Source organism: Anolis carolinensis, unplaced genomic scaffold, assembly GCF_035594765.1.
Source record: "Anolis carolinensis isolate JA03-04 unplaced genomic scaffold, rAnoCar3.1.pri scaffold_8, whole genome shotgun sequence".
Lineage (NCBI taxonomy): Eukaryota > Metazoa > Chordata > Lepidosauria > Squamata > Dactyloidae > Anolis > Anolis carolinensis.
This window is the reverse complement of record NW_026943819.1, coordinates 8,311,708-8,337,094: the sequence shown is the minus strand read 5'-3', so window position 1 is coordinate 8,337,094 and position 25,387 is coordinate 8,311,708. Positions and strand designations below refer to the sequence as shown.

At 45.4% G+C, this 25,387-nt stretch overlaps 2 protein-coding genes across 2 annotated transcripts in view; both read left to right on the top strand.

The window, feature by feature from the left end:
- The first annotated feature begins 375 nt into the window (after positions 1-375).
- egr3 (early growth response 3) lies at positions 376-13,862 on the top strand. The gene is made up of 2 exons (XM_062961043.1): positions 376-860; positions 5,049-13,862. The coding sequence occupies exons 1-2, from the start codon at positions 710-712 to the stop codon at positions 6,224-6,226; spliced, it is 1,329 nt and encodes a 442-aa protein (XP_062817113.1). The 5' UTR covers positions 376-709; the 3' UTR covers positions 6,227-13,862.
- Positions 13,863-19,177: 5,315 nt separating this feature from the next.
- The window catches only part of bin3 (bridging integrator 3), a 135,599-nt gene continuing 129,389 nt past the window's right edge, over positions 19,178-25,387 (top strand). Inside the window, exon 1 of the mRNA XM_062961048.1 lies at positions 19,178-19,233. The gene's annotated coding sequence lies outside the window, so the exon portion shown is untranslated. The remainder of the gene's footprint in view (positions 19,234-25,387) is intronic.

The window sequence follows — 25,387 nt, the reverse complement described above, 5'->3', positions numbered from 1 at the left end:
GCAGAGGTTCCTTCTAAGCTCCGGGCATCTCTCTCGGTTGCTCCGCGCTGCCTTGCTTCCTCGGTGCGTGCCCGCCTTCCTGGCTCGGGGGGGGGGGGGGGGGGTAGCGTGGTCTCCCTTTGAGACCCCTTCTCCTTCTTTCCTTCCTTCCTTCCTCTCTTTTTTGCTCGCTCCCTCGCTCGCTCCGTCCGAGGCTCGCTCGGCTCGGCTCCGCCGCTTCCCCAAACGGTTCCATTGTGAGGAGCTTCCATTGTGACGTCGCGTTCGGCTGGGCTTTGCCTGTCCATATATGGGCAGCTACGTCACGGAGCGTTCCCTTCCTTGGCTCACATAAATAGGCCGGGCGGTGTTTCCCTGGCGGAGCATTTGGAGAAGGAGAAGAAGGAGAAGGAGGGGGAAGGCAGGCAGGCAGGCGGAGAAGGCGGAGCGGCGGAGGAGGGAAAAGAGGGAGGGAAAAAGGGAAAGGAGGGATCCGAGACGAAGGAAGAGAAGGAGAAGGAAGGAAGCAAGCCGCGCGGAGGGTTGGCGCGCGTGGCCCGGCCGGAGGAGCGGGCCGCCCCCGTCGCCGTCCCCGCGACCCACGCACCCGCCCCCGCATGAGCGCCAAGGCGCGGATTCGCCCTTCGGATGCCGCCGCGTCGCCTCCTGCGCCGGGAAGGGATCCGGGCGCCGCGCTGAGCCCGTCCCCTCCCGCCGCCGCCCGAGTGCTATGACTGGGAAACTGGTGGAGAAGCTGCCGGGGACCATGAACGCGCTGCTGAGCCAGCTGCCCGACGCGCTCTACCCGGAGGAGATCCCCAGCTCGCTCCACCTCTTCTCCGAGGCCGCCGCGGCCCATTACAACCCCCAGATGGCGGCAGGTAAGGCGGGGAGGGCGGGGGCGGGCGGGCGGAGACCCTCCCCATCCCCTCATCCCTCGCCATCCTTCCCTCCGGCTCCCGTTCCTTCTTCTGCCATCCAGGGCCACTCGGACTCCCTCCAGGCTCCCTCGATGCCCTTCTTCCCCGCTTTCTTTCTGCCATTGCAATCCCTGGCTCCGTATATTCCCCGTGGGGCCTTTTCGGCCACGTCGAGATCCCACGAAGGAGGACTTTTAGAGGAAAGGAGAGCAACCCAAGCCCTGCTCCGGCCCTTGGCTCTCCATGGACACTCGGACTCCCTCCAAACTGCCCTCGATGCCCTCCCCCCCCCCCTTTCTTTCTTCCATTGCAATCCCTAGCTCCGTATCTTCCTCCGTGGGGCCTTTTCGACCACGTTGAGATCCCACGAAGGAGGACTTTTAGAGGAAAGGAGAGCAACCCAAGCCCTGGTCCCTCCTTTACTCTCTAAGGCCACTCGGTGTCCCTCCAGGCTGCCCTCGATGCCCTTCTTCCCCTCTCTTTCTGCCATTGCAATCCCTGGCTCCGTATCTTCTTCCGTGGGCCCTTTTTGGCCACGTTGAGATCCCACGAAGGAGGACTCTTAGAGGAAAGGAGATCAGCCCAAGCCCTGCTCCGGCCCTTGGCTCTCCAAGGCCACTGGGACTCCCTCCAGGCTGCCCTCGATGCCCTTCTCCTCCTCAGGAAGTTCTCCCCCACCCCCTTAACATTGCTATCCCTGGCTCCGTAGATCCCTCCGTGGGGCCTTTTCGGCCACATTGAGCTACCAGAAAGGAGGATCTTTGAGGAAAAGGGAGCAGCCCAAGCCCTGGTCCCTCCCTGGCTCTCCAAGGCCACTCGGACGCCCTCCAGGCTGCCCTCGATGCCCTTCTTCCCCTCTTTCTTTCTTTCTTTCCTCCCCCTCAGGAAGTTCTTTTCCCTTGCCATTGCAATCCCTGGCTCCATACCCTCTTTGGGAGATAATCGGAGCCCTTTTTGGCCTCGTTGAGATCCCACGAAGGAGGACTCTTAGAGGAAAGAAGAGCAACCCAAGCCCTGCTCCCGCCCTGGCTCTCTAAGGCCACTCGGACTCCCTCCAGGCTGCCCTCGATGCCCTTCTTTCCCTCTGCCATTGCAATCCCTGGCTCCGTATCTTCCTCCGTGGGGCCTTTTCGGCCACGTTGAGATCCCACGTTGAGATTCTCTAAGGCCACTCGGACTCTCTCCAGGCTGCTGCCCTCGATGGCGTTCTCCCTCTCAGGAAGTTTTTGTCACCTGCCATTGCAATTCCCGTTTCGATGCCCTTCTTCCCCTCTCTCTTTCTGCCATTGCAATCCCTGGCTCCGTATCTTCCTCCGTGGGCCCTTTTCGGCCACGTTGAGATCCCACGAAGGAGGACTCTCAGAGGAAAGGAGAGCAGCCCAAGCCCTGGTCCCTCCCTGGCTCTCTAAGGCCACTCCGACTCCCTCTAGGCTGCCCTTGATGCCCTTCTTCCTCTGTGGAAGTTCTTGTCACCTGCCATTGCAATCCCTGGCTCGATGCCCTTCTTCCGCTCTTTCTTTCTGCCATTGCAATCCCTTGCTCTGTACCTTCCCCCGTGGGGCCTTTTCGGCCACGTTGAGATCCCAGGAAGGAGGACTTTTAGAGGAAAGGCGATCAACTCAAGCTCTGCTCCCGCCCTGGCTCTCTAAGGCCACTCGGACTCCAGGCTCCCTCGATGCCCTTCTTTCCCTCTTTCTTTCTGCCATTGCAATCCCTGACTCCGTATCTTCCTCCGTGGGCCCTTTTCGGCCACGTTGAGATCCCACGAAGGAGGACTCCTAGAGGAAAGGCGAGCAGCCCAAGCCCTACTCCCGCCCTGGCTCTCCAAAGCCGACTCCCTCCAGGCTGCCCTCGATGGCGTTCTCCCCCTCAGGAAGTTCTTGATAAAACTGCAAGTCGCTTCTGGCGTGAGAGAATTGGCCAGAGGACACCCCGATTTTTTTTTTATCATCCTGTGCGAGGCTTATCTTACGCCCCCACATAGGGAGCTGGAGCTAACAGAGAGAGCTCACCGACTCTCTCCGGATTGGAACCACCGAGTTGTCTGTCAGTACAAGGCTTTAATCCATCGCGCCACCGGGGGCTTGCTGACAAGGTTGCCGGTTCGAATCCGCGAGAGAGGGTGAGCTCCCGTCTGTCAACTCTAGCTTGCAGGGACATGAAATAAGCCTCCCAGCAGGATGGTGAAACATCCCCTGGGTAACGTCCTTGCAGACGGGCAATTCTCTCACACTAGAAACGACTTGCAGTTTCCACATTCGAAAAAAATATATACCAAAGAAAGGAGAGCCATTAAAAGACGACCCCCCCCCCCCCTTCCCCTTCCCTCTTGTCTGGCTTGTCTTATTCCTGGCTTCGATCAGGCTGGCCCCCACTTTGCATGGCTTCAGCACGCAGCTGAAGACATGGTTGTTTCCACAAGCCTTCGAGACCATCGTTTGATGCCTTTGATAAATACCTGAGGATCCCTAGATTTCACTAAGCACTTTACATGACTATAAGATAGACTATACTTGCAGCTATTGCTGCGTTTTGTTGATTTTTAACCAAAGAGTTTGACGAAGTGAAATATTTATGTCGGCTGTGATTATTTTATGTTGTTGTTTCTGCAGTGTTTGGGTCTATTGCCCCTTTGAGTGCTTTGCAAGCCGCCCCGAGTCCCTCTGGGAGATGGTGGCGGGGTATAAATAATAATAATAATTATTATTATTATTATTTCAACTGTTGTATGTTTCCTGCTGTGTTGGAAACCGCCCTGAGTCCCTGGAGGAGATAGGGCAGTATATAAATAAAGATTATTATTATTATTATTATTATTATTATTATTATTATTATTATTATACTAGCTTGGGGCATTTGAGAAAGGCATTGTTTGCCTGTGTCCAAGTGTAGTCCAGATCCAATGTCAGCTGGGTTCAGTGGGTGCGGGTGAACTACAACTCCCATATGCAAGTCCCATGGTCCATGGCCCTTCCCCCTCCAAACACAGCCAGGATGTAAAGTAGGTCATGGGGACTCTATGTGTCAAGTTTGGTCTTGATCAGATACTGCAAGTCCCATCATCCATGGTCCAAACTCTTCCAAACCACACCAGGATGTAGAGTGGGTCATGAGGGCTCTGTGCGCTGAGTTCAGTCCTTATTCAACATTGGTGGGAGTCACAGTGCTCTCAGGAAGTGAGTGTAGGTATTGGGAGTCCCATCGTCCAGACATTGGTGGGGGTAACAGTGGTCTCGGGAAGTGAGTGAAGATACTGCAAGTCCCATCATCCATGGTCCAAACTCTTCGAAACCACACGGGGGTGTAGAGTAGGCCATGAGGGCTCTGTGTGCCAAGTATGGTCAGTGCTCTGAGGAAGTGAGTGTAGGTATTGGGAGTCCCATCGTCCAGACATTGGTGGGGGTCACAATGATCTCGGGGTGTAGAGTGGGTCATGAGGGCTCTGTGTGCCAAGTTTGGTCCCTATTCCTCATTGGTGGGAGTTGCAGTGCTCTCGGGAAGTGAGTGTAGGTACTGGAAGTCCCATTGTCCAGACATTGGTGGGGGTCACAGTGGTCTCGGGAAGTGAGTGAAGATAAAGTGAGTGAAAACTAAGAGTCCCTCCAGGCACTATCTCAAGCAGATATTGACAGGTCTGAACCTGGGGGGCAGGTGGGTCAAGGGTTCAACCCCCCCTGAAATTTTCAAAACCCCTCCCTTCTGTATACGGCCCTGCCCATCGTCCAGACATTGGTGGGGGTCACAGTGGTCTGGGGAAGTGAGTGAAGATACTGCAAGTCCCATCATCCATGGTCCAAACTCTTCCACACCAGGATGTAGAGTGGGCCATGAGTGGGCCAAGTTCGGTCCCTATTCCTCATTGATGGGAGTTGCAGTGCTCTCGGGAAGTGAGTGTAGGTATTGGAAGTCCCATCGTCCAGACATTGGTGGGGATCACAGTGGTCTGAGGAAGTGAGTGAAGGTACTGCAAGTCCCATCATCCATGGTCCAAGCTCTTCCAAATCCCACCAGGGTGTGGAGTGGGTCCTGAGGGCTCTGTGTGCCAAGTGTGGTCGGTGCTCTGAGGAAGTGAGCGTAGGTACTGGGAGTCCCATGGTGCGTGGTCCAAAGGCCCGCCCTGACCCTTCTCTCCTCTCTCGTCCCTTGCAGAGAACGTGATGGACCTGGGCCTGGGCGGCGAGAAGGGCGGCGGAGGCGGCGGCGAGCTGCCCCCGTCCTCGGCGGGCTCCTACTCGGGCTCCTTCCAGGCCGCGCCGGGGGCCAAGCAGACGGTGACCTACTTGGGCAAGTTCGCCTTCGACTCGCCGTCCAACTGGTGCCAGGACAACATCATCAGCCTCATGAGCGCCGGCATCCTGGGCGTCCCCCCGCCCCACCCTCCCCCGCCGTCGTCGTCGTCGTCCTCGTCGCAGACCCCTTCCTCGTCGTCTTCCTCCGTGTCCGTGGCGCAGGGCGAGGTGGAGGGCCTGTACGCGGCTCTGCCTCCGCCTCCGTACGCGCCGGGCTGCGGGGAGATGTACCCGGGCGAGGCGGGGCCTTTCCACGACCCGCAGCCCTACCCGCACCCTTCCGCTCAGGACTACGCGGCGCCCAAGGCCAACAACGGCGGAGGAGGAGGTGGCGGTGGTTTAGACGGCGGGCTCTTCCCGATGATCCCGGACTATGGGCTTTACCACGGACACCCCGGAGACATGGGCGGCGGGGCGGGCGGGCTCCCGGAGCACAAACCCTTCCTGGAGCCGCTCCGCGTCAACCCGCCGCCGATCACGCCGCTCGAGACGATCAAGGCCTTTAAGGATAAGCAGATGCCGCCGCCGCCGCCGGGCTTCGTGGGAGGGGGCGGGCTGGCGCACCCGCCGCCGCTGACGCTGAAGCCCATCCGGCCGCGGAAGTACCCCAACCGGCCCAGCAAGACGCCCCTCCACGAGCGGCCCCACGCGTGCCCGGCCGAGGGCTGCGACCGGCGCTTCTCGCGCTCCGACGAGCTGACGCGGCACCTGCGGATCCACACGGGGCACAAGCCCTTCCAGTGCCGCATCTGCATGCGCAGCTTCAGCCGCAGCGACCACCTCACCACCCACATCCGCACCCACACCGGCGAGAAGCCCTTCGCCTGCGAGTTCTGCGGGAGGAAGTTCGCCCGGAGCGACGAGCGCAAGCGCCACGCCAAGATCCACCTCAAGCAGAAGGACAAGAAGGCCGACAAGGCGGCGGCGGACAAAGCGGGGGGCGCGGGAGGGGGGCACGGGCACGCCACGACCGCCTCCGCCGCCGCCTCCTCCTCCGCCATCCCCGGAATGCCCCCCACGGTCACGACTTGCGCCTGACGCCACGGGGCCGCCTCCGGGGGGCGAGGAAGGGGAGGAGGAGGAGGAGAGGCTCCCTTCAAGGAGGAGGAGGAGGACGGCCCTTGGCATCTCTGGGGGGCGGGGGGCTTCGAGGGAGGGGGCTTCCCCCACCAGGATCAAGCCTGGGGGGCGGGACCGTGGGAGCCTTGCCCGTGGAGACCCTGAGGGACCAGGAAAGGGGGGGAAAGGGGAAAGAAGGAAGGAAGGAAGGAAGGGTGGGTCCCACTGGAAACGCAGGAGGAAAGGGAAGAAAGAGTGTGTTCTTGACGCTCCAGCTGTGGGGTCTCTTGTTGGTCCTCTCCACGCAACTACAGTAGAGTCTCACTTATCCAACGTTGGACTGTTTGAGTGTTAAGCTCAAATGACCCTCTTTGTGAGGTACATTCCCAGGAAAACAGCAGAGTGTGTGGAAACATCCCTTCCAAAAACAGCAGAGCGAGTTTAGGAAATAATAATAATAATAATAAAACTTTATTTATACCCCGCCACCATCTCCCCGCGGGGACTCGGGGCGGCTTACATGGGGCAGAGGCCCAAACAACATAGAACAGAACATAAACAACACAATACAAAGCACACCATAAAAAGATAAAACAGTAATACAACATATCAATCAAAACAAAAATACAGGATAAAAAATTGCATTTAAAACACATAAATGGTAAAATTGCAATCAAAACGGGATAGAAAGGAAAGCCTTTGTCTTCTGGATGGCAAAGGATGGCAAAGTCAGCTTAAAAGTTTACCGTGTTTCCCCGAAAATAAGACAGTGTCTTATATTAATTTTTGCTCCCAAAGATGTGCTAGGTCTTATTTTCAGGGGATGTCTTATTTTTCCATGAAGAATTCACATGTATTGTTGAACAAAAAAGAACATTTATTATATACTGTACAGTAGTTGTCATCACAAACCAACATAACCAGACAAACTCTGAATCCTATCAAGAATTTCTTGTTACTACCATTATTTCCATGTACAACTGATATGTACATTTACCAATCCTGCATGCTCTGGTGTTCTGTTTGGCAGAGGCTGAGTATGTTTCCAAACAAAAACATTACTAGGTCTTACTTTCGGGGAAAGCCTTATATTTCAATTCAGCAAAACTTCTACTAGGTCTTATTTTTCGGGGATGTCTTATTTTCGGGGAAACAGGGTAAAAGCATTTATTGAGGTAAAAGAAATCCATTGATGGATAGAAAAGGTTTGGAGCTAACTAGCTTATCTATGCTGGTCTAAGACAGGTAGGTAAAGGTTTCCCCAAGTCCAGTCATGTCTGACTCTGGGGGTTGGTGCTCATCTCCATTTCTAAGCCGAAGAGCCGGCGTTGTCCGTAGACACCTCCAAGGTCATTGGCCGGCATGACTGCATGGAGCGCCATTACCTTCCCGTACCTATTGATCTACTCACATTGGCATGTTTTTGAACTGCTAGGTTGGCAGGAGCTGGGGTTAACAGCGGACGCTCATTCCACTCCCGGGATTTGAACCTGGGACCTTTTGGTCCACAAGTTCAGCAGCTCAGCGCTTTAACTCACTGTGCCACCAGGGGTCCCTTAAGACAGGTAGGCGGATTAAAATAATAAAGAAATCTAGATAGCTACATTTTGCCTGCGAGAGGAGGCAAAAATGCATCTTCTTGGTGAAACAATGGAGGAAGGATTCTTCAGAATGGCGACCACTGCATGGGATGTGCCTTTTTTCTCTAGGGCCATAAAAATTCCAAACTGAATTGAGGAAGTTACATCAATCCCTAGGAGAGATCACATTTCTAAGTCAACAAGTGAATGGGTGGATCTAAACAGAACAGGAAGAAGGAAGAAACAGTAAAGCCTGTCTGGCATGCATGGGATATAGAGAGGTGTCCCTCAGTCTATTTCTATGCTTATTATCTAATGAGACTTGAGCAGTGCAGGATGACATCTCTAACGTGGATCAGTGAATATGTTGGATAATAAGGAGAGATTAAGGATAGGTTATGATTTTACAAATTAAGCACCAAAACATGTTATACAATAAATTTGACAGAAAAAGTAGTTCATTACACATTACAGTGTTCCCTCACTACTTCGCAGTTCACTTTTCGCGGATTCGCTGTTTCGCAGTTTTTCTATAACTCTAAAAGACTATTATAAATCATAAAAAATTACAATTTACAGCCTAAGGAAAGGAGGGAGAAACTGAAGGGAGAGAAAAGGAGCCCAAGCGGCAACAGGAGAAGAAGGTGATTTATCAACACACAATTGGTTGATAAAGACTGAAAATAGTATATGACTACTAAAATAATGTATAAATATTAAAATAAATATAGTGTCCCTACTTCGCGGATTTTCACTTATTGCGGGTAGTCCTGGAACCTAACCCCAGCAATAAGTGAGGGAACACTGTAATGCTATGTAGTAATTACTGTATTTACGAATTTAGCACCAAAATATCACGATGTATTGAAAGCATTGACTACAAAAATGCGTTGGATAATCCAGAACGTTGGATAAGTGAGACTCTACTGTACTCTGCTCTGTGTTGTTGGCCCTCCCCTCCTCTTCACACTCCTCTTCCCCTCTCGCTGGTGGTGTTGACCCTTTTCTTCTTCTTCTTCTTCTTCTTCTTCTTCTTCTTCTTCTTCTTCTTCTTCTTCTTCTTCTTCTTCACACTCTTCTTCTTCTTCCCCCTGCTGTGTGTTTGTGACCCTCTCCTCTCCTGGAAGGGCCTCCACTCCAGTCCACACAACTGCTCCGCTCTGTGTCTTTTTTGGCCTTCTCTTCTTCTTCCCCAGAAGCGGAAAGATCTCTCCCCCCCCCCCATTCCATCCTTCCCGGAGGCTGCAGGCAGCTTCCTGGCCTTTCTCTTTCTCTCGAGGAAGTAAGACCCTATAGCAGATATAGGCAAACCCATCTTATTATCTCAGAGAAGGAAGACCCTATAGCAGGTATGGGCAAACCCAGGCTCAGATGCGGCCCTTGGGCTCTTTTCTCAGGCCCTTCTCTCTCTCATCTTCCTATCCTTGCTTTTTCTCTTTCCGTCCTCCTTGCCTCCCCCTTCCCTTCCTTACTTCCCTCTTTCTTCCTCCCTCCTTCCCTTCCAGCCTTTCATCCTTCTTCCCCTCTTTCCTCCCCTCTCCCTCTTTTTCCTTCCTTCCTTCCTTCCTTCCTTCCTTCCTTCCTTCCCTTCCACCCTTTCATCCTTCCTCCCTCCCCTCTTTCCTTCCTCCTTCCCTCTCTCCATTTCTCCCTTCTTAAGTCCCTTTTGTCTTTCCTTCCATCTCCCTTCCCACCCTCCATTCTCCTCCACCCTTCTTTCCTTCCATTCTTCTCTTTCTCCCTTCCTCCCTCCTTCCCTCCATTCTTTTCCACTCTTCTTTCCTTGCATTTTCTCTTCCTTCTTCCTTCCTTCTCTCTTTCCTTCCTCCTTCCCTCCATCCCTTCCTTACCTCCCTCTTTCTCCTTCCATCCTTCCTTCCCCTTTCCTCTCTCCTTCCCCCTCTCTTTCTCCTTCCTTCCTTCCTTCCTTCCTTCCTTCCTTCCTTCCTTCCTTCCTTCCTTCCTTCTTACCCTTTTGTCTTCCCTTCCTTCTCTCTTTCCTCCCTTCCCTTCATTCTCTTCCACCCTTTCCTCCTTCCTTTCCTCTTTCCTTCCTCCTTCCCTCCCTCCATTTCTCCTTTCTTACTTCCCTTTTGTCTTTCCTTCCATCTCCCTTCCCACCCTCCATTCTCCTTCACTCTTCTTTCCTTCCGTCCTTCTTTTTCTTCCCACTTTCCCCCATCCCTCCATTCCCTTCCACTCTTCCTTCCTTCCATTTTCTCCTCCTCCTTCCTTCACTCTTTTCTTCCTCCTTTCATCCCTCCTTCCTCTCTTTCTCCTTCTTTCTTTCCCCTTTGTCTTCCCTTCCTTCTCTCTTTCCTCCCTTCCCTTCCCTCCATTCTCTTCCACTCTTCCTTCCTTCTCTTTTCCCTTCCTCCTTCCCTCCATTCCTTCCTTACCTCCCCCTTTCTCCTTCCATCCTTCCTTCCTCTCTTTCTCCTTCCTTCCTTCCCTTTTGTCTTCCCTTCCTTCTCTCTTTCCTCCCTTCCCTTCACACCATTCTCTTCCACTCTTCCTTCCTTCTCTTTTCTCTTCCTCCTTTCCTCCATCCCTTCCTTACCTCCCCCTTTCTCCTTCCATCCTTCCTTCTCTTCCATCCTTCCTTCCTCTCTTTCTCCTTCCTTCCTTCCCTTTTGTCTTCCCTTCCTTCTCTCTTCCACTCTTCCTTCCTTCTCTTTTCCCTTCCTCCTTTCTTCCTTTAGAGTGGCCTAGGCTGCCTGGGAATGTGGTGGAGTCTCCTTCTCTGGAGGCTTTATGTCTCTCGGGAGTGCTTTGATTGTGCCTTCCTGGATGGCAGGGGATTGGACTGGATGGCCCTTAGGGATCTCTTCCAGTTTTAGGATTCTATATCAAAAGCAGGCAATACAGGGTCTCATGGAGACACTTTTTCTCTCCTATTCACCATTTCATCCTGATCAAGACCTAAATGTTTCCTGTCCGACATGAGAAAGTTTGCCCATGCCTGTCCTATAGTTTCTTGCTTCTCCTTCCCCTTTCTTCTCATTGGAAAGGGTTCATTTTCCTCTCAAAGTGGGGCGGTGGGGGGTTTGCTAGGGATGGTATTTCCTTCAGAGAACTCAGGATCTCATGGATGGAAATTTGCCGGCCTCCCCGATCACCCCAGTGGGCAGCTGATTGAATGTAAATGTGGGACTGCACAAGGCTTCCTTTCACCTCTTGACTCGAGACCAGGCCTGGGCCAACTTTGGCCCTCCAGGTGTTTTGGACTTCAACTCTCACCATTCCTAACAGCCGGTAGGCTGTTAGGAATGGTGAGAGTTGAAGTCCAAAACACCTGGAGGGCCAAAGTTGGCCCAGGCCTGGGAAACAGTCCCATCTGCAAAGGTTTCAATTGAGATCCCAGACTTTGTAAATGGGATGCTTGACCTCAAAAGGCCCTTTTCCCCTCCCAACCTCAAAGCCACAAGCCTGTTGGGTTGCCATCCCCATCACCCCCAGATTCACTGTATATCCATGGATTCAACAACAGCGACCATAAGGCTGGTGCGGCCCTCGCCTTAAAGCATATAGGGATTGGGGAGTGTTGGGGGGTGTTATGGGGGGAAGCAGAGACTGCAAGCTGCCCTCCTTTCCAGCACCGCTTGACTTGAATGTACTTCTGAATGGCTTGGAAGAGGAAGGGGAGCTGATGCCAGGTTTGTTTGTTGCTTATGCAGCCCTCTTTTTAAAAAAAATATATACTTTGTTGTGGAAGGCTTTCAATGGCCAGAATCACTGGCTTGCTGTGAGTTTCTCAAGCTGTATGGCCATGCTCCAGAAGCATTCTCTCCTGACGTTTTGCCCACATCTATGTCAGGATTGTGAGGTCTGTTGGAAACTAAGCAAGCAGGGTTTATATATCTGTGGAATAATGTCCAGGGTGGGAGATAGTTGTCTCTTTGAGACAAGTGTGAATGTTGCAGTTGGCCAGCTTGATTGGCGTTGAATACTCTTTCAGCTTCAAGGTCTGGCTGCTTCCTGCCGGCGGGAATCCTTTGTTTGCAGGTGTCAGAGAAGCAATTGAAATCCACAAGCATGTGGACAATTTCAACAGGAAGGAGGAACGCATGAAAATGAACAACATCTGGCTACCAGTATTAAAAAAAAATCTAAAGCCAGGACAGTAAATAAAGAGCAACACTCAAAAAATGGAAATTCCTGACAGGAAACAATCAGGGCCAGTGAATCACCTCCCAACAAAGGATTTCCCCCAGGCAGGAAGCAGCCAGGCTTTGAAACCGCCAGTCTATTCAATGCTAATCAAGGTGGCCAGTGGCAACATTCACACTTGTGAATGTACAGTAGAGTCTCACTTATCCAACATAAACGGGCCGGCAAAACATTGGATAAGCAAAAATGTTGGATAATAAGGAGAGATTAAGGAAAAGCCTACTAAACATCGAACTATGTTATGATTTTACAAATTAAGCACCAAAACATCATGTTTTACAACAAATCGACAGAAAAAGCAGTTCAATACACAGTAACGTTATGTAGTAATTACTGTATTTACGAATTTAGCACCAAAATATCACAATGTATTGAAAACATTGACTACAAAAATGCATTGTATAATCCAGAACGTTTGATAAGAGAGTGTTGGTACTGTATTTAAAAAACTCTAAAATCAGGACATTAAATAAAGAGCAACACTCAAAAAACGAGAATCTTAGACAGGAAACAATCAGGGCCAGTGAATCATCTCCCAACAAATGAATCCCCTAGGCAGGAAGTAGCCAGGCTTTGAAACAGCAAGTCTATTCAATGCTAATCAAGGCGGCCAGTGACAACATTCACACTTGTAAATGTATTTTTTTTAAAAATTTGTTTATTGTGGAAATTTGGGCTTGGTCCCATGTTAGCCGCCTCGAGTCCCCTCAGGGAGATGGAGGCGGGGTATAAAAATAAAATAATAATAATAATAATAATAATAATAATAATAATAATAATAATTATTATTATTATTATATTGCCTCCAGCAGACAAGTTATTTCTCCCACCCTGGACATTATTCCACAGATATATAAACCCAATAGCCTAGTTTTCAACAACCTCCCAACCTCTGAGGATGCCTGCCATAGAGGCGGGCGAAATGTCAGGAGAGCATGCTTCTCGAACACATCAGGAGAAAATGCTTCTGTAACATAGCCATACAGCCTGGAAAACTCATAGCAACCCAAAATACACTCAGTTTGCGTGTGTGTGGATGCCTGTGTGTGTGGTTACAAAAGCGTTCCAAAAAACACCCAGAAAACAATGAAATTACAAAATTAGTGGGTACTTTTTATAATGTGATATTATTATTATTATTTCTTTTTCCTGGTTCTGTTTCCATTTAGGAGGAGAGAAAGCAGATTGCCTTTTCCCCCTTCTTCTTCTTCTCCTTTGGCTCTGTGCATGTCATTGCATGTCTTGCTTTCTTTTCCTTTCTTTTCTTTGGTTTTCTTTTTAATTAATAAATAAAAATACTGCTCAGATATTTAAGCAAAACAATGATAATGATATTAAAAAAACTTGTTGCCAAAAGGTTGTGTTTTATCCAGGTTTGATGTCTGCATGTTTTAAGAAAAAAATAAGGAAACTTAAAAAAAAATTCTCAGAGAGACAAAAAATGCAGTCTAATTTATGTGAACTGAAAGAAACAAAAATCAGGTTTAACTACAAAAAAATAAAATCTAAGGGAATGATATTTTTGAAAGACTTTTGTATAAAGTTGAGTACTGGGAAAGGGGTGGGGACGACGACGATAAACCAGATGTAATATATTTTGTGGATGTTTCTATTTCTTGGATTTATAGTACCTTATACTAAGGTTTAAAAAAATGCTTGATATTGTGAAAAAAAAAGAGGTGATACTTTTCACACACATTTCATTTGCTCATTTGTCCCATTGTAATGCAAATATGATAGTTAATGCATACGGCATTTTCAAGGGGGAAAAAATCGGAAAATATTGAACTGATGTATCGTTTGTACCATTTGCACTGTGAGCAAATGCTAATGCAGTAAATATATTGTGTTTGCTGACAATCAAATCCTTGTAGTAAATATCTTTATTTTCCCTTTTTAAAAATAGCATTGTGTGTGCTTACTCAGGCGATGTCTCGCTGTCCGAGTATAATGGCCTTCCAAGTGTGTCATCTTTGTGGTGTCATTGTGTCTGCATATTGTATGTTATCCATTCTCTGCGTTGATGGGAATGCTTTTTCTCGTTTGTAAAGGACAGGGAATTGTTTACGTGGAATTTTTTATTTATTCCGTGTCAAATGCATTGCATAAATAAGTATAAAACTGATAAAATAGAGGGAGCACAAGCGGCTAAATAATTTTAGATCAAAAACAGGCAACAGCAACTGCATTGTCTGTAGCTGTAAACACTTCTTCCTCTGTGTTGTTGAAGGCTTTCATGACCAGAATCATTGAGTTGCTGTGAGTTTTTGGGACTGTATGGCCAGGTCCCAGAAGCATTCTCTCCTGACATTGCGCCCACATCTATGGCAGGCTCCCTCAGAGGTTGGGAGGTCTGTTGGAAACTAGGCAAGTGGGGTTTATAGATCTGTGGAATAATGTCCAGGGTGGCAATTGGCGAGTTTGATTAGCATTGAAAGGTCTTGCAGCTTCAAAGCCTTCAATATTTTTTAAAAAATAATCTAAAATCAGGACAGTAAATAAAGATCAACACTGACGGGAATTCCAAACAGGAAACAATCAGGGCCAGCTAGCACCTCCCAACAAAGGATTCCCCCCAGGAAGCAGGCAGGCTTTGAAGATACAAGGCTTTTCAATGCTAATCAAGGTGGCCAACTGCAACATTCACACTTGCAATTGACCAGCTTGATTAGCATTGAATAGCCTTGCAGCTTCAAAGCCTACCTGGGGCATCCTTTGTTGAGTGGTGTTAGCTGGCCCTGATTGTTTCTTTTCTGGAATTCCATGTTTTATCAGTGTTTTTATTTATCTACTGTCCTATTTTTAGAGGTTTTCAATACTGGTAGCCAGATTTTGTTCATTTTCATGGTTTCCTCCAGGCAGGCTTTGAAGCTGCAAGGCTCTTCAATGCTAATCCTGGCTTTCAGAAAGAGAGTTAAAACCTGGCTTTGGGAGCAAGCCTTCAAGAAGTAGTTGTGCAATAAGTTTTCTTTAAATCATGCAATTGACTCTGGATCGACCTTAGACCTTGCCTTTGGATGCTGTGTCTTAATATTGGATTGTATTTAAATATGTTTTATGTATGCTTATTTTAATCTCAGTGGAACATTTTATGTTTAATGCCGTAGGCACTATGTAGTGCTATTGGTAAGCCGCCTTGAGTTCCCCCAGGGGTTGACAAAGGTGGGATATAAATATGGTAAATAAATAGTAAATAATCAAGTTGGCCAATTGCAACATTCACATCCAACAAACAAAAGAGTTATTGCTCCCACCCTGGACATTATTCCACAGATATATAAACCCCACTTGCCTAGTTTCCAACAGACCTCACAACCTCTGCAGATGCCTGCCATAGATGCGGGTGAAACGTCAGGAGAGAATGCTTCTGGAACATAGCCATGCAGCTCGGAAAACTCACAGCAATCCAATGGCAGTATCTTCACTTGGAATGCTTTTTAAATTTGATGTGAAGTACAGTAGAGTCTCACTTATCCAACATAAACGGGCTGGCAGAATGTTAGATAAGCGAATATGTTGGATAATGAGGGATTAAGGAAAAGCCTATTAAACATGAAATTAGGTTATGATTTTACAAATTAAGCACCCAAACATCATGTTATACAACAAATTTGACAGAAAAAGTAGTTCAATACACAGTAATGCTATGTAGTAATTGCTGTATTTACAAATTTAGCACCAAAATATCACGATGTATTAAAAACATTGACTACAAAAATGCGTTGGATAATCCAGAATGTTGGATAAGTGAATGTTGGATAAGTGAGACTCTACTGTAAGTTGATCTATCATTTTCTATTGGACATCATTATAAGGAACACCAAGCAGGGCTGAAAGTCACAAGCATATTTCTTGGGAATTCCAGATATTGATGTAAAGAGAACTTATTCCCAGTTCATTCTTTTAGCAATACAGTAGAGTCTCACTTATCCAACATAAACGGGCCGGCAGAACGTTGAATAAGCGAATATGTTGGATAATAAGGAGAGATTAAGGAGAAACCTATTAAAGATCAAATTAGGTTATGATTTTACAAATTAAGCACCAAAACATCATATTATACAACAAATTTGACAGAAAAAGTAGTTCAATACACAGTCATGCTATGTAGTAATTACTGTATTTACAAATTTAGCACCAAAATATCACGATGTATTAAAAACATTGACTACAAAGATGCGTTGGATAATCCAGAATGTTGGATAAGTGAATGTTGGATAAGTGAGACTCTATCATTTTCCATTGGACATCATTATAAGGAACACCAAGCAGGGCTGAAAGTCACAAGCATATTTCTTGGGAATTCCAGATATTGATGTAACAAGAGAACTTATTCCCAGTTCATTCTTTTAGCAATATTTATTTATTTGGTGTCAAAAGCATTGCATAAACAGGTATAAAAACGGATAAAATAATGGAGCACAAGCGGCTAAATAATTTTAGACAAAAACAAACAACAGCGACTATATTGTCGGTGTAGCTTTAAAAAGTTCTTCCTCTGTGCATGAGGCAGGGCATTGTGGGCAAGCACACAGGTGCTGAATTGTTTGTTCTGCTTCACAGTCACACAAGGTGGAGGATTCTTCTAGGTAGGGCTATTTTGCTAAGTTGTCTAAGTTGCCCATTCTTGGTTTGCCCTTCTTGGAAGACCCTCGTGGGGGGCATTCATTTGGGATTGCTTGATTTTTCTGCCTAGAGTGATATTCTTGCTGTTGCTGGAGGAACATTTAGAGGAGTGGTGGTTGCCATGAAGCTTTTACTTGAATGGCTGCATCTTCACTTTAAATGCTTTTTAATTTGATACGAAGTAAATTGATCTATCGTTTCCCATTGTAGAAGCCAGACATCATTGTAAGAAACACCAAACAGAGCTGAAAGTTACAAGCACATTTCTTTAAAATTCCAGATATTGACGTAAAGGGGGCTTGTTTCCAATTCATTACCTATAGTGTGAAAAACATGCTCTTATTTAATTCCAAGCTCCCAAGCATTATCTATTTTATTTATTTATTTATTTGACTTGTACTCCCGGTTTGGCTCGGAGCGGTTTACAGAAATAGATTAAAACAATACACTTAGCTTTAAAAGAACAATAAAAACAACAATCAAAGCAACAATAAAAACAGACATAGCCCCGAGTTTTTCACCCATTGAAAGCTTCTCGGAAGAGCAAGGTTTTGCAGGCTTTCCGAAAGGCAAGTACAGTAGAGTCTCACTTATCCAAGCTAAACGGGCCAGCAGAAGCTTGGATTAGCGAATATCTTGGATAATAAGGAGGGATTAAGGAAAAGCCTATTAAACATCAAATTAGGTTATGATTTTACAAATTAAGCACCAAAACTTCATGTTATACAACAAATTTGACAGAAAAAGTAGTTCAATATGCAGTAATGTTATGTTGTAATTACTGTATTTACAAATTTAGCACCAAAATATCACGATATATTGAAAACATTGACTACAAAAATGGCTTGGATAATCCAGAGGCTTGGATAAGCGAGGCTTGGATAAATGAGACTCTACCGTAGGTCTCGGATAGTTCGAGTTTCTATGGGCTTTATTCCTAATATCCCATTATATACTGGCGTGTTTCTTATTTCTCTGTGTTCTAAAATGAGGAATATGGGATGTTAGAAATACCTCTGTTATAATGTGTTGAAAATGGCTTTCATGGCCGGAATCACTGTGTCACTGCAAATTTTGCAGGCTGTCTGGCTGTGTTCCAGAAGCATTCTCTCCTGATGTTTTGCCCACATCTATGGCAGGCATCCTCAGAGGTTGTTTGGTCTGTTAGAAACTAGTCAAGTGGGGTTTATATACATGTGGATAGGTGTCCAGGGTGGGAGAAAGAACTCTTGTCTGTTTGAGGCAAGTGTGAATGTTGCCGTTGGCCACCTTGATTAGCATTGAAAAGCCTTGCATCTTCAGAGCCTGTCTGCTTCCTGTTGGGGAAATCCTTTGTTGGGAGGTGCTAGCTGTCCCTGATTGTCTCTTGTCTGGAATTCCCCTGTTTTCTGAGTGTTGATCTTTATTTACCGTGTTGTTGTATGTTTTTCGGGCTGTATGGCCATGTTCCAGAAGTAATCTCTCCTGACGTTTCGCCCACATCTATGGCAGGCAACCTCTGAGGATGCCTGCCATAGATGTGGGCGAAACGTCAGGAGAGAATACTTCTGGAACATGGCCATACAGCCCGAAAAACATACAACAACCCTGTGATCCTGGCCATGAAAGCCTTCGACAACATATTTATTTACTGTCCTGATTTTAGATTTTTTTTTAATATTGAAGGCTTTGAAGATGCAAGGCCATTCAATGCTAATCAAGCTGGCCAATTGCCACATTCAGACTTGCCTCCAACAGACAAGAGTTCTTTCTCCCACCCTGATCATTCCACGGATATATAAACCCCACTTTCATAGTTTCCAACAGAACTCCCAACCTCTGAGGATGCCTGCCATAGATGTGGGCAAAACATCAGGAGAGAATGCTTCTGGAACATGGCCATACAACCCAAAAAATCCACAGCAACCTCTGTTATATTTCTCTGTCTGGATCAGGGGTCCCCAAACTAAGGCCCGGGGGCCACATGCGGCCCATCAAAGCCATTTATCCGGTCCTCACGGCACAAAAGAAGGGGGTTGGGCTAAATGACCCAAGGGTTCTCTTCTTCCCTTCCAATTATTATTATTATTATTATTATTATTATTATTATTATTATTATTATTGTATGACACAGCAAACAAGATAAACATGCTGGATTTCGTATCACAAAATCACAAGTCGAACACTTCCCAAGTGTCTAGGACTGTGTGATGTATTTTCGGGTGATGCGCGCAGATCCCAGTAGGGTGGCCTTTATTATTATTATTATTATTATTATTATTATTATTATTATTATTATTAAAATTGAGGCTGGGATGCCATCTGTCAGGGGTGCTTTGCTTCTGCTTTTGGTGCCCAAGGGCAGAAGGGGATTGACTCAATGGCCCAAAGGGTCTCTTCCAACCCTCTTTATTGTTGTTGTTGTTGTTGTTGTTGTTGCTTGATGGCCAACTATAGTCCGGCCCTCCAATGGTCCGAAGGATCGTGAACTTTAAAAAGTTTGGGGACCCCTGATCTGGATGTTGTCCATTGCTTTGGGTGGGGATCTATTGCTATTATACTCCTGCCACTTTTTTCCATTCTGTTCCAGACACTATCCCGAAATTGAGAAGACAGTTCCACATATATATGGTGAGTAATGACCACATCGATGCACATTTCCTATGGCTCCCCTGTGAAGGAGAACAAATATATGTATGTATGTGTGTGTGTGTGTGTGTGTGTGTGTGTGTGTGTGTGTGTGTATATATATATATATATATATATATATATATATATATATATATATATATATATATCCCCAAGAAAAACATTGGTAAGAGCTGCAATGGCTGAGCTGTTAATGCTCTCTCTCTCAGTCCCAACGCCTCATTATTTCAGGTGGGGGGCAGGAGAACATAACAATTATTGGCATAACATGTGATGGCATTTAAAAAAAGAAATCGGTGCATTTTGTAAAAATAGCAACGGATACTGCATGGTGGGCTAGAGAGAAGTCGTTTGTTACAAAACCACGAGAATCTCAAAGTAGCTTAGAAAGGATTTGCTCTACCTTAAGCCTTACCTTTTCCAGAGGGTCTTCCCAATGGTTGAACAACACATCCCATATGGCCAGGGATCAGGAATGCTGGGAATTTAATAAGGCTTGTAATGCCCAGTCCGGTGGGATATGTACGCAGCAAGCATTATGGTTTTGTTGTCTTGATTTGCAGTTATCATCTTGGAGAGGGGAAAATATCATTTGGTTTTGACTTCTGAGGCCTAGTCACAGATACCCAGAGCTGTGTGCATGTATTCTGTGCATATTTATTACTTGTCAGATCTAATTCCATTGGATGCAATGGAGGAGAATTCTTGCGACCTCTTCATTTTACTTCATTTGTTGGTAGCTCAGTGCAGAGAAACCTGTTCAGCTTGTAGAGTCTGTTCTCGAGCTTATTTATTTGATCCACTGAAATATCGTCTGACTTGAGAGTCAAGTGGGAGACTTCTCATAAGACTTAAGTGGGTCGAACTGGGGTGCCCACAGAGCCAGGAAATAAGTTTTTTGAGAAATGCATACTTTTTGTATAGGGTTTGAAGTATGTCCTTTGTAATGATGCTCCATGCAGTCATGCCAGCCACATGACCTTGGAGGTGTCTATGGACAATGCCGGCTCTGCGGCTTAGAAATAGAGATGAGCACCAATGCCCAAAGTCGGACACAACTGGACTTAATGTCAGGGGAAAACCTTTACTTTTACCTTACCAACCTTTGCAGGAGGCGGAGAAAACACACACAGTAAAGGTTAATAATAATAATAATAATAATAATAATAATAATAATAATAATAATAATAATAATAACTTTATTTCTATACCCCGCCCCATCTCCCCGGAGGGACTCGGAGCGGCTTACATGGGGCCATGCCCGACATAAAAGTACAATCACAGCAATAAAACCGTAAAAACAATTTTTCACATCAATAAGACATCAGCATCAGTAAAACTGATGTAAAGGCTTCCCCTGACGTTAAGTCCAATCATGTCCGACTCTGGGGGTTGGTGTTCATCTCCATTTCTAAGCTGAAAAGCTGGCGTTGTCCATAGACACCTCCAAGGTCATGTGGCCGGCATAACTGCATGGAGTGCCGTTACCTTCCCACCGGAGCAGTACCTATTGATCTACTCACATTTGCATGTTTTCGAACTGCTATTTTGGCAGGAGCTGGGGCTAACAGCAGGAGCTCATTCCGCTCCCGGGATTTGAACCTGGGACCTTTTGGTCCGCAAGTTCGGCAGCTCAGCGCTTTAACACACTGTGCCACCAGGGTCCCCAAATACACATAGACATTAATAAAAATCCTAAGATATTGGGTGAGTCTAGGCCAGGCATGGGCAAACTTTGGCCTTCCATGTGTTTTGGACTTCAATTCCTAACTGTTAGGAATTGTGGGAGTTGAAGTCCAAAACACCTGGAAGAGCAAAATTAGCTAATGTCTGGTCTAGGACCAGCCCTTCTCCTTGACAAAAGAATAATAGGAACTATATACGCATGGCTCCATAGGTACATTCACATATGCACTTTATAAACCTTTATTGTGAGCATATGCATTCAAGAAAAATTTTCATCCTATTGATCAATTGTTGCTTAAACCAGCCCAGAAGTTTCATAGGCAGACTGCCAAATCTGCTTTTTTTTAGTGTTGTGCACCTGTGGAAAGGAATGGCTTTTCCTATTGTATGCCCCAAATCACTTGCAAGCTTCCTGCCACCCCTTACTACTAGATTACTACTAGATTAAATGTCCGTATATTACTTCTTTGTCCTGGGCAGACCTACTTTGATTCCCAATGCCGCTTTGAGTCCCATTCATGGGAGAAAAGTAAATAAATAATAACACAATACTCTTTTGGGTTCTGGAAATAATGAGCCAAGTCTCTCTGGTTCAGTCACATGTAATAATAATAATAATAATAATAACAATAATAATAATAATAATAATAATAATAATAATAATAATACAGTAGAGTCTCACTTATCCAACGTTCTGGATTATCCAACGCATTTTTGTAGTCAATGTTTTCAATACATCATGATATTTTGGTGCTAAATTCGTAAATACAGTAATTACTACATAGCATTACTGCGTATTGAACTACTTTTTCTGTCAAATTTGTTGTTAAACATGATGTTTTAGTACTTAATTTGTAAAGTCATAACCTAATTTGATGTGTAATAGGCTTTTGCTTAATCCCTCCTTATTATCCAACATATTCGCTTATCCAACGTTCTGCCAGCCCGTTTATGTTGGTAATTGGAGCTAGCGTGTTCCAATGATTTATGGTTTATGTTGGATAAGTGAGACTCTACTGTAATAATAATAATAATAATAATAATAATAATAATAATAATAATAATAATTAGCCAGCATTTGGAAACAATAAACATTGACAAAATTACAGTCTGTCAGCTGCAAAAGGCCACCTTACTGGGATCTACATACATCATCTGAAAATACATCACACGGTCCTAGACACTTGAGAAGTGTTCGACTTGTGATTTTGTGATACGAAATCCAGCATATAGATCTCATTTGCTTTGTCATACTGTGTCTTTGTGTCAATAATAATCATAATAATTTTATTTTTCTGTCTCACCTCCATCTTCCCAGAGGGACTCGGGGCGGCTAAGATAGGGCAAAGCCCAGGAAACAATAGAACAGAATAAAAACAGATCAAAACAGCATTCAAATAAGTAAAACACAATAAAATCAGACATGACTGCAAATGCAATACAACTTCTATAAAACCAATTTAAAACAAAATAATGAGATGCAAAGATAAAAAAATTATCTAGGGAGTCAGATAAATGGTCAATGCACATCTCAGTGTTGTCTGTTTGGGCCAGGGTCTGCTTTCCAGGGTCCTGGGGTCTTTTCCAGGCTTGTTATTGGAGGTACTTTGGCTGGAGAAGTTTAGGATCTTCTGCAGCCAGGAAGCATCTTTAATGCTGATCTTGAGCTGTCCCTGAAGCTTGTACACACATACACACTGAATCAAAGCAAGACTACATTTGAGCTGCTCTGCCATCATAATGAATGGGGAAAATGAAATTAGTAGATGACTCCAAAGCAGGGGTCCTCAAACTTTTTAAGCCGAGGGCCGGTCCACAATCCTTCAGACTGTTGAGGGGCCGGATTATCATTTGAAAAAAAAAATACAAACAAATTCCGATGCACACTGCACATGTCTTATTTGTAGTGAAAAAAACAAAAAACAACAACAACAAAAGAACAATACAATATTAAAAAATAATTTTAACCAACATATATTTATCAGGATTTCAATGGGAAGTGTGCTCCTGCTTCTGGCCAATGAGATAGTCAAGTTAATTAGGGTTGTTGTTGTTGTTGTTGTTGTGTGCCTTCAAGTCATTTCAGACTTCGAGCGAGCCTAAGTCTAAAATGTATTCATTTATTATTTATTTATTTACTGCATTTTTTTACTACATTTGTATCACACCCTTCTCACCCCAAAGGGGACTCAGAGTGGCTTACAAATTATATGTACATACAATATATTATATTATTAGCATAGCACAATATTAGCATTATATATTACTATACTGAACTATACTACTATACTGTAATATTATTAGTAATATTATATGTAATATAGAATATATAATTAATATGATTATTATATGGTATTATTATTAGTGTTATATTACATTATAATATTATTATCAATATTATATGTATATACAATATATTATATTATAAAACTGAGGGCGGGGGCTAGGTAAATGACCTCGGAGGGCCACATCCGGGCCTTAGTTTGGGGACCCCTGCTCCAAAGCAACCACATTGGAACGGCCCGTCAGGCCAGCATTTAATCTTACTATAGCGATTCCACATTCATCTTTTATTGTGGACACATTTTTTCACATTGCCTGACCTATTGCTTCGGGAAAGAGCTATTTTGGATGCCATTGTGTGGCTTTGTATGCTGGCAAGATGTTGTTGTTTTGCTTGCTAATTTGGTCCTTCTGAATGTTCTTCATTTAGTTAGGTTCTGGCATCTTTAAACCATTGTTTCATTTTACTTTTCTTCAGTGTCCACCCAAATAATCCCATTGTCACTGGGTTGCTGCGAGTTTTCTGGGTGGTTTGGCCATGTTCCAGAAGCATTCTCTCCTGACGTTTCGCCCACATCTATGGCAGGCATCCTCAGAGGTTGTGAGGTCTGTTGTAAACTGGGCAGGTTGGATTTATATAGGTAAAAAGGTAAAGGTTGTGACCGACTCTGGGGGTTGGTGCTCGTCTCCATTTCTAAGCCGAAGAGCCGGCGTTGTCCATAGACATCTCCAGGTCATGTGGCCAGCATGACTGCGTGGAGCGCCGTGGATTTATATATCTGTGGAACAATGTCCAGGATGGGAGAAAGAACCATTGTTTTACACAAATGCACACATCCAAGAAAGTTATGCACCAGGCATGGGCAAACTTTGGCCCTCCAGGTGTTTTGGACTTCAACTCCCACAATTCCTAACAGCCGGTAGGCTGTTAGGAATTGTGGGAGTTGAAGTCCAAAACACCTGGAGGGCCAAAGTTTGCCCATGCCTGTTACACACCATTCTGACTTAGTCAGTGGGATTCGGCTTTGGTCAAATACGAATTCTTCAACTGTAGTTGCACCTGTCAATCATGCACAAGGAAAGTTGTGAATTTTTGTAAAGTAGGGGAACTTACAACTAACTTGTAAATCTTTCAATTTCTCTTTAAAAACCCAGGACCTTCATTTACAAATGCTTCTTTCTTTCTTTTTTTGACATAAACACAATCATATAGATTTGCAGGCGTGAGAAGCCCGTCTTTGACATAAGCTATTCTGAGCTGAGAATTATCACTCATCTCTAGGTCAAGCGACTTTGGTTTCTCTCTCGTCACTTGTCATCCAAGTAATTTCCCACTTAAATTCTAATAAGTTCTGGCATGTGTGATCACCAGACAATGGCAGGTTTCGTTTTGCCAAGCCACCATAGCATTCCCTGTTTTTGCAGTCCAAAGCAAGCCGGAGAAAAAAGGGTTAGATGGATCCTGAGAGACCACATATAGCAGATTTTCCAATTTTAGAGTCATGAGTTGTGACAAATATTGACTTCAGTGCTTGAGATCAAACAAGAAGTGTGCATGATTTTTGGAAAATGACCCCATGCTTAAGACCATAACAAAATGCTGGACCTAAACTCATTCACCGTTCTCAAGAATGTGTATTTATTTTACTTAGCCTTTCAATTAGTGTTGTGTCTTTCATCCTTCAAGGTGTTTATATCGCAACTAGACAGATTTTACTTTTCTTGAGTGTCCACTCAAATAATCCCATCATCACTGGGTTGCTGTGAGTTTTCTGGGCGGTACGGCCATGTTCCAGAAGCATTCTCTCCTGACATTTCGCCCACATCTGTGGCAGGCATCCTCAGAGGTTGCGGGGCCTGTTGGAAACCAGGCAAGTTGGATTCATATACAGTAGAGTCTCACTTATCTAACATAAACGGGCCGGCAGAACGTTGGATAAGCGAATATGTTGGATAATAAGGAGGGATTAAGGAGAAGCCTATTAAACACCAAATTAGGTTATGATTTTATAAATTAAGCACCAAAACATCATGTTTTACAACAAATTTGACAGAAAAAGTAGTTCAATAGGCAGTAATGCTACGCAGTAATTACTGTATTTACGAATTTAGCACCAAACTATCACGATATATTGAAAACATTGACTACAAAAATGGCTTGGATTTT

What these genes read in the sequence shown, in the direction of transcription:
- egr3 (XM_062961043.1), top strand. Translation starts at nt 710, where the DNA reads ATGACTGGGAAACTGGTGGAGAAGCTGCCGGGGACCATGAACGCGCTG. An exon ending in CAACCCCCAGATGGCGGCAG is followed by an intron (nt 861 to 5,048) that starts GTAAGGCGGGGA and finishes CGTCCCTTGCAG; the next exon opens with AGAACGTGATGGACCTGGGC.